The sequence below is a fragment of the Nanorana parkeri genome, unplaced genomic scaffold, assembly GCF_000935625.1.
Source record: "Nanorana parkeri isolate BGI_ZX_2015 unplaced genomic scaffold, ASM93562v1 scaffold3294, whole genome shotgun sequence".
In the NCBI taxonomy this organism is placed as follows: Eukaryota; Metazoa; Chordata; class Amphibia; order Anura; family Dicroglossidae; genus Nanorana; species Nanorana parkeri.
Window position 1 is genome coordinate 32,058 of NW_017309562.1, and position 9,077 is coordinate 41,134.

Below are 9,077 nucleotides of genomic sequence, written 5' to 3' on the forward strand. Positions count from 1 at the left end.
AGTTGATTCTCTTCCTCCGGAGCGTCGCTCACAAGGACAGACCGGCGACATCTGCCGCATTCGCCATAAAGCGTCCAGCGGCGGCCCCCCTCGTACCACATGATCCTCCCCGACACCAAACCGGCAGATTGCGCTTTATCTTTAAGATCAGCAGCGCGCTGTGTGGGAATGTCGGCGGCGAGGGGTTTGATCTCTGGCAGCGGGAAGTGTAGAACGTTCCGGGGTGAATTATCCGGCCATTAAGAGGCCGGAAGGCGCGTCATGTGACCTCGCGCTCCGCACAGCTCGTCGGGACGGAGATGAGTTACGTGACGAGATCAGCGCGGAGATTCACCGGAACGCCGGAGCCGGGGAACGGGTGAATCTCCTGTACGTAGAATGAGTTGAAGGATTCTCATCGATGGAGATACAAACCAACATTTGGGGGGGGGAGGGGGACACACAGGAAGTGACCCCAGAGATTTGGGGGGGATATTGTGGGAGGGGGCCCAGGAGAAGGTCTGGAGGATCCCGTCCGCCGGGTGATACATTGTAGCGGATCGTCACCCACGCGGACATTTCTATCACATGTGTTATATCTCGGTGAATCTTTGATCAGTGGACCCCAAAAGTTGATCTCCAGTTTCGGGGTGTTCTCCGGATTGCGGCATTATCGCCAAATCATTGTTATTATTTCTACAAGTAACACTGATAAAAACTTTTTTCACTGACAATTTCTAGGGACCCCTCCCCCCTCGATGTAGCGGCGCCGAGGGGGGGCGCTCTGCCATATCACAGCCTTATAGACGATGGAGGGGGATGGGATCCATCATGGGTGGCATTAGTGGGAAGGGAGGGGGGGCTACACCCCGCTAATAAACACCCAGCAGTGTCGGGGTTAATAAAGGATGAGTGCGCCTCGTTCTGCCGGCCCAGCTGTCCCGACCAATGACGGCGATCCGAGCTGAAGGCAACGCGGCCGAAACCGGCACAGCCAGAAGGAGGGCCGAATGTGAGATCAGAGCCGATCCGAGGGCACCGCGATTAACCCCCTCACTGCCGGGCACCGCGATTAACCCCTTCACTGCCGGGCACCGCGATTAACCCCCTCACTGCCGGGCACCGCGATTACCCCCTTCACTGCCGGGCACCGCGATTAACCCCCTCACTGCCGGGCACCACGATTAACCCCTTCACTGCCGGGCACCGCGATTAACCCCCTCACTGCCGGGCACCACGATTAACCCCTTCACTGCCGGGCACCGCGATTAACCCCTTCACTGCCGGGCACCGCGATTAACCCCTTCACTGCCGGGCACCGCGATTAACCCCCTCACTGCCGGGCACCGCGATTAACCCCCTCACTGCCGAGCACCGCGATTAACCCCTTCACTGGTTGGCACAGCGATTAACCCCTTCACTGCCTGGCACCGCGATTAACCCCTTCACTGCCTGGCACCGCGATTAACCCCCTCACTGCCGAGCACCGCGATTAACCCCTTCACTGGTTGGCACCGCAATTAACCCCTTCACTGGTTGGCACCGCACCTGATGGCACAGCGATTAACCCCTTCACTGGCTGGCAGCGCGATTAACCCCTTCACTGGTTGGCACCGCGATTAACCCCTTCACTGGTTGGCACCGCAATTAACCCCTTCACTGGTTGGCACCGCACCAGAAGGCACGGCGATTAACCCCTTCACTGCCGGGCACCGCGATTAACCCCTTCACTGCTGGGCACCGCGATTAACCCCCTCACTGCCGAGCACCGCGATTAACCCCCTCACTGCCGAGCACCGCGATTAACCCCTTCACTGGTTGGCACAGCGATTAACCCCTTCACTGCCTGGCACCGCGATTAACCCCTTCACTGCCTGGCACCGCGATTAACCCCCTCACTGCCGAGCACCGCGATTAACCCCTTCACTGGTTGGCACCGCGATTAACCCCTTCACTGGTTGGCACCGCAATTAACCCCTTCACTGGTTGGCACCGCACCTGATGGCACAGCGATTAACCCCTTCACTGGCTGGCAGCGCGATTAACCCCTTCACTGGTTGGCACCGCGATTAACCCCTTCACTGGTTGGCACCGCAATTAACCCCTTCACTGGTTGGCACCGCACCAGAAGGCACGGCGATTAACCCCTTCACTGCCGGGCACCGCGATTAACCCCTTCACTGCTGGGCACCGCGATTAACCCCCTCACTGCCGAGCACCGCGATTAACCCCCTCACTGCCGAGCACCGCGATTAACCCCTTCACTGGTTGGCACAGCGATTAACCCCTTCACTGCCTGGCACCGCGATTAACCCCTTCACTGCCTGGCACCGCGATTAACCCCCTCACTGCCGAGCACCGCGATTAACCCCTTCACTGGTTGGCACCGCGATTAACCCCTTCACTGGTTGGCACCGCAATTAACCCCTTCACTGGTTGGCACCGCACCTGATGGCACAGCGATTAACCCCTTCACTGGCTGGCAGCGCGATTAACCCCTTCACTGGTTGGCACCGCGATTAACCCCTTCACTGGTTGGCACCGCAACTGATGGCACAGAGACATTGAGAGAAAATACCAGAGCAGAAGGAACCCAATTATACGCTCTGCCGCCAGGTCTGGGCACCGTATGAGGAGAGGGGGGCTGGGGGCACACGTGGAAAAAACATGCAATGGGACTTATGACTCCAAAGAGCAACAAAATGCTACAGATCACATCAACCAATCAGAAATCAGCTCACATCCGTGTAAACGAAATGAAAGTTGTGTTGTGATTGGTTGCTAGGGGTTACAGCTCGTCCCGATTCTGCGCCCGTTGTTATTATTGGAGATCAGTCATTGGGCAATGTATCCCATGTAACATCCATGACATCAGAGTGCACGGAAAGACACGCAATAATCCCTTCTCTCGCGGCTTTGTTGTAGGATATTTCTACAGAAAACTCTTCTTTCCTCATCACCATCCATGATCCCCGCGTGTCACTCTCAGACAGGAGGACGTACAGAGGATGCATATACCGGGGACACACCGCCCCCGTGTGGTGACACCGCGGAACTGCCGGCCAGATTCTGAGCTGAAGACACAATCTTATCATGAGTGAGAGCGCAGAGATACGAGTCATATGAAGAGGATGGAACATGTATGACATAAAGAGGATAGAACATGTATGACATAAAGAGGATAGAACATGTATGACATAAAGAGGATAGAACATGTATGATATGTATAAGATAGAACATGTATGACATGAAGAGGATAGAACATGTATGGTATGTATAAGATATAACATGTATGATGTGAATAGGATAGAACATGTATGATATGTATGGGGTAGAACATGTATGATATGAATAGGATAGAATATGTATGATATGTATGGGGTAGAACATGTATGATATGAATAGAATATAACATGTATGATGTGCATAGGATTGAACATGTATGATAAGAATAAGATATAACATGTATTGTATGAATAGGATAGAACATGTATGATATGTATAGGATTGAACATGTATGATATGTTATGAATAGGATTGAACATGTATGATATGAATAGGATTGAACATGTATGATATGATATGAATAGGATTGAACATGTATGATATGAATAGGATTGAACATGTATGATATGAATAGAACATGTATGATATGTATGGGATATAACATGTATATATGTATGGTATATATGTATGGGACAGAACATGTATGTTATGAATGGGATATAACATGTATGATGTGCATAGTATAGAACATGTATGATATGTAAAGGATTGAACATGTATGATATGAATAGGATAAAACCTGTATGGTATGTATAGGATAGAACATGTATGATATGAATAGAACATGTATGATATGCATAGGATATAACATGTATGATGTGCATAGGATTGAACATGTATGATAAGAATAAGATATAACATGTATTGTATGAATGGGATAGAACATGTATGATATGAATAGGATAGAACATGTATGATATGTATAGGATTGAACATGTATGGTATGAATAGAATTGAACATGTATGATATGTTATGAATAGGATTGAACATGTATGATATGATATGAATAGGATTGAACATGTATGATATGAATAGAACATGTATGATATGTATGGGATAGAACATGTATATATGTATGGGATAGAACATGTATATTATGAATAGAATTGAACATGTATGATATGAACAGGATAGAACATGTATGATCTGAATAGGATAAAACCTGTATGGTATGTATAGGATAGAACATGTATGATATGAATAGGATAGAACATGTATGACATGAATAGGATAGAACATGTATGATATGTATATGATAGAACATGTATGGTATGTATAGGATAGAACATGTATGATACGTATAGGATAAAACATGTATGATATGAATAGCATAGAACATGTATGATATGTATGGGATAGAATATGTATGATATGTATAGGATTGAACATGTATGATATTAATAGGATAGAACATGTATGATGTATAGGATAAAACACGTATGATATGAATAGCATAGAACATGTATGATATGTATGGGATAGAACATGTATAATATGTATAGGATAGAACATGTATGATATTAATATAATAGAACATGTATGATACAAATAGGATAGAACATGTATGATATGTATAGGATAGAACATGTCTGATATGAATAGGATTAAACATGTATGATGTGAATAAGCTAGAACATGCATGATATGTATGGGGTAGAACATGTATGATAAGAATATGATAGAACATGTATGGTATGTATAGGATAGAACATGTATAATATGAATAGGATAGAACATGTATGATTAACCCCTTCACTGGTTGGCACCGCGATTAACCCCTTCACTGGTTGGCACCGCACCTGATGGCACAGAGACATTGAGAGAAAATACCAGAGCAGAAGGAACCCAATTATACGCTCTGCCGCCAGGTCTGGGCACCGTATGAGGAGAGGGGGGCTGGGGGCACACGTGGAAAAAACATGCAATGGGACTTATGACTCCAAAGAGCAACAAAATGCTACAGATCACATCAACCAATCAGAAATCAGCTCACATCCGTGTAAACGAAATGAAAGTTGTGTTGTGATTGGTTGCTAGGGGTTACAGCTCGTCCCGATTCTGCGCCCGTTGTTATTATTGGAGATCAGTCATTGGGCAATGTATCCCATGTAACATCCATGACATCAGAGTGCACGGAAAGACACGCAATAATCCCTTCTCTCGCGGCTTTGTTGTAGGATATTTCTACAGAAAACTCTTCTTTCCTCATCACCATCCATGATCCCCGCGTGTCACTCTCAGACAGGAGGACGTACAGAGGATGCATATACCGGGGACACACCGCCCCCGTGTGGTGACACCGCGGAACTGCCGGCCAGATTCTGAGCTGAAGACACAATCTTATCATGAGTGAGAGCGCAGAGATACGAGTCATATGAAGAGGATGGAACATGTATGACATAAAGAGGATAGAACATGTATGACATAAAGAGGATAGAACATGTATGACATAAAGAGGATAGAACATGTATGATATGTATAAGATAGAACATGTATGACATGAAGAGGATAGAACATGTATGGTATGTATAAGATATAACATGTATGATGTGAATAGGATAGAACATGTATGATATGTATGGGGTAGAACATGTATGATATGAATAGGATAGAACATGTATGATATGTATGGGGTAGAACATGTATGATATGAATAGGATAGAATATGTATGATATGTATGGGGTAGAACATGTATGATATGAATAGAATATAACATGTATGATGTGCATAGGATTGAACATGTATGATAAGAATAAGATATAACATGTATTGTATGAATAGGATAGAACATGTATGATATGTATAGGATTGAACATGTATGATATGTTATGAATAGGATTGAACATGTATGATATGAATAGGATTGAACATGTATGATATGATATGAATAGGATTGAACATGTATGATATGAATAGGATTGAACATGTATGATATGAATAGAACATGTATGATATGTATGGGATATAACATGTATATATGTATGGTATATATGTATGGGACAGAACATGTATGTTATGAATGGGATATAACATGTATGATGTGCATAGTATAGAACATGTATGATATGTAAAGGATTGAACATGTATGATATGAATAGGATAAAACCTGTATGGTATGTATAGGATAGAACATGTATGATATGAATAGAACATGTATGATATGCATAGGATATAACATGTATGATGTGCATAGGATTGAACATGTATGATAAGAATAAGATATAACATGTATTGTATGAATGGGATAGAACATGTATGATATGAATAGGATAGAACATGTATGATATGTATAGGATTGAACATGTATGGTATGAATAGAATTGAACATGTATGATATGTTATGAATAGGATTGAACATGTATGATATGATATGAATAGGATTGAACATGTATGATATGAATAGAACATGTATGATATGTATGGGATAGAACATGTATATATGTATGGGATAGAACATGTATATTATGAATAGAATTGAACATGTATGATATGAACAGGATAGAACATGTATGATCTGAATAGGATAAAACCTGTATGGTATGTATAGGATAGAACATGTATGATATGAATAGGATAGAACATGTATGACATGAATAGGATAGAACATGTATGATATGTATATGATAGAACATGTATGGTATGTATAGGATAGAACATGTATGATACGTATAGGATAAAACATGTATGATATGAATAGCATAGAACATGTATGATATGTATGGGATAGAATATGTATGATATGTATAGGATTGAACATGTATGATATTAATAGGATAGAACATGTATGATGTATAGGATAAAACACGTATGATATGAATAGCATAGAACATGTATGATATGTATGGGATAGAACATGTATAATATGTATAGGATAGAACATGTATGATATTAATATAATAGAACATGTATGATACAAATAGGATAGAACATGTATGATATGTATAGGATAGAACATGTCTGATATGAATAGGATTAAACATGTATGATGTGAATAAGCTAGAACATGCATGATATGTATGGGGTAGAACATGTATGATAAGAATATGATAGAACATGTATGGTATGTATAGGATAGAACATGTATAATATGAATAGGATAGAACATGTATGATATGTATAGGATTGAACATGTATGACATGAATAGAACATGTATCATATGTATGGGATAGAACATGCATGTTATGAATGGAATATAACATGTATGATGTGCATAGGATAGAACATGTATGATCTAAATAGGATAAAACATGTATGATATGTATGGGATAGAACATGTATGATATGTATAGGATAGAACATGTATGATGTGCATAGGATTGAACATGTATGATATGTATGGGATAGAACATGTATGATATGTATGGGATAGAACATGTATGATATGTATGGGATAGAACATGTATGATATGTATGGGATAGAACATGTGTCATACAATCTTTATCTCGGGTTTTTCTTGAAGAATTGTGACGTGTCGGCGGCTCCGGTCACCTCGATGGTCTAACAATCCTCATTGGTCAGTGGAGGCCCCGCCCCCCAATGCTCGTCCTGTATGCTGACAATCTAATTGTACTTCCTGCGGCTGCAACAGCTCTCCTATCCCGGACTACGGAGACGCCGGTCACATGGCACACGGATGATCCAATCACAACGTCTCTCTCATATGAAGGATGACATGCTGGGCGCAGGGACATCACGCGGTCTATAGATCACAGCCCGGCCCCTGACACGTGTGTCACATGACTGGTCACGTGACGGGCGCAGGGACATCACGCGGTCTATAGATCACAGCCCTGCCCCTGACACGTGTGTCACATGACTGGTCACGTGACGGGCGCAGGGACATCACGCGGTCTATAGATCACAGCCCTGCTCCTGACACGGGAGTCACATAACTGGTCACGTGACGGGCGCAGGGACATCACGCGGTCTATAGATCACAGCCCTGCTCCTGACACGGGAGTCACATGACTGGTCACGTGACGGGCGCAGGGACATCACGCGGTCTATAGATCACAGCCCGGCTCCTGACACGGGAGTCACATGACTGGTCACATGACGGGCGCAGGGACATCACGCGGTCGGCCGCTTGTTTTCTGCAGAACTTTAACTAAATATTATAAATAATTCATCTCCTCCGACCACAAACGACCTTCTGCGCCAAATCCGCCGTGACTCCGCCCCCCCGACCGCGCCGACTTAACCCCCGAGACTCCTCTATGGAGAGAGATGTTATATATCTGACCCAGGCATGTGATCCCGCCTCCATGACATACTACGGGGGGAGGGGCCACCGCACTACCTGGGGGGCTCAGCCCCCCGTCTTTCTCTCACACTTGCTCTTCAGACTACACCCAGCCTTATCTCCCTCCTGTCATTTCACACAAGCACCTCCCCTTTCTCCAACTGAAAGCCTGATTTCAGCTTTCAGCCTGCGGGCGGCTGTGATTGGTGCAATGGCTGAGAATGATCGCCATGGAAACGACACCCGGCTCCTCCTCCTCTCAGGTGACTGGATCATATGAAGCCTGCACAGAGCCTGAAATCACATTTCCAGCATCCCCCGCAATGTCCTTGGATTCCCTACCAGGCAACAAGCAAGGCGCAGACACAGCTGTACTTCCAACCGCCGATGGGCCCCTTGCTGACCCGAAGGGGCCCGGTATGGGGGGTACTGCCTGCACCCCGCTATCAGCGGCCCTGAGCTGTTCTGTAGTATGATCATATTTACATTGAGTATTGACGCTGTGACATCATGTGACTCCATGTGACTCCATGTGACTCCATGTGACTTCATGTGACGTCATGTGACTCCATGTGATGTCATGTGACTTCATGTGACTCCATGTGACTCCATGTGATGTCATGTGACTCCATGTGACTCCATGTGACGTGTACAATGTCAGTAATGATCAGTTACCTGCACACGTCCTGGAACAATCCTGCCACTTAGCTTACCGACAGAACAGTACATGTGACCCACTCCCATCCCCTCCCCCCCCACACGCCCCCCCCCCCCCGCCCCCCCCCC

The 9,077-nt window shown here is 44.8% G+C and overlaps 1 protein-coding gene across 1 annotated transcript in view; it reads right to left on the reverse strand.

Annotated features, from left to right (window-relative positions):
* Positions 1-304: 304 nt before the first annotated feature.
* LOC108803005 (neurexin-3-like) overlaps positions 305-9,077 on the reverse strand; it is a gene marked incomplete at its 5' end in the record, with an annotated part of 25,653 nt that continues 16,880 nt past the window's right edge. The window contains one exon of the mRNA XM_018574856.1: positions 305-367. Within this exon, the coding sequence (XP_018430358.1) occupies positions 305-367 (63 nt within the window). The remainder of the gene's footprint in view (positions 368-9,077) is intronic.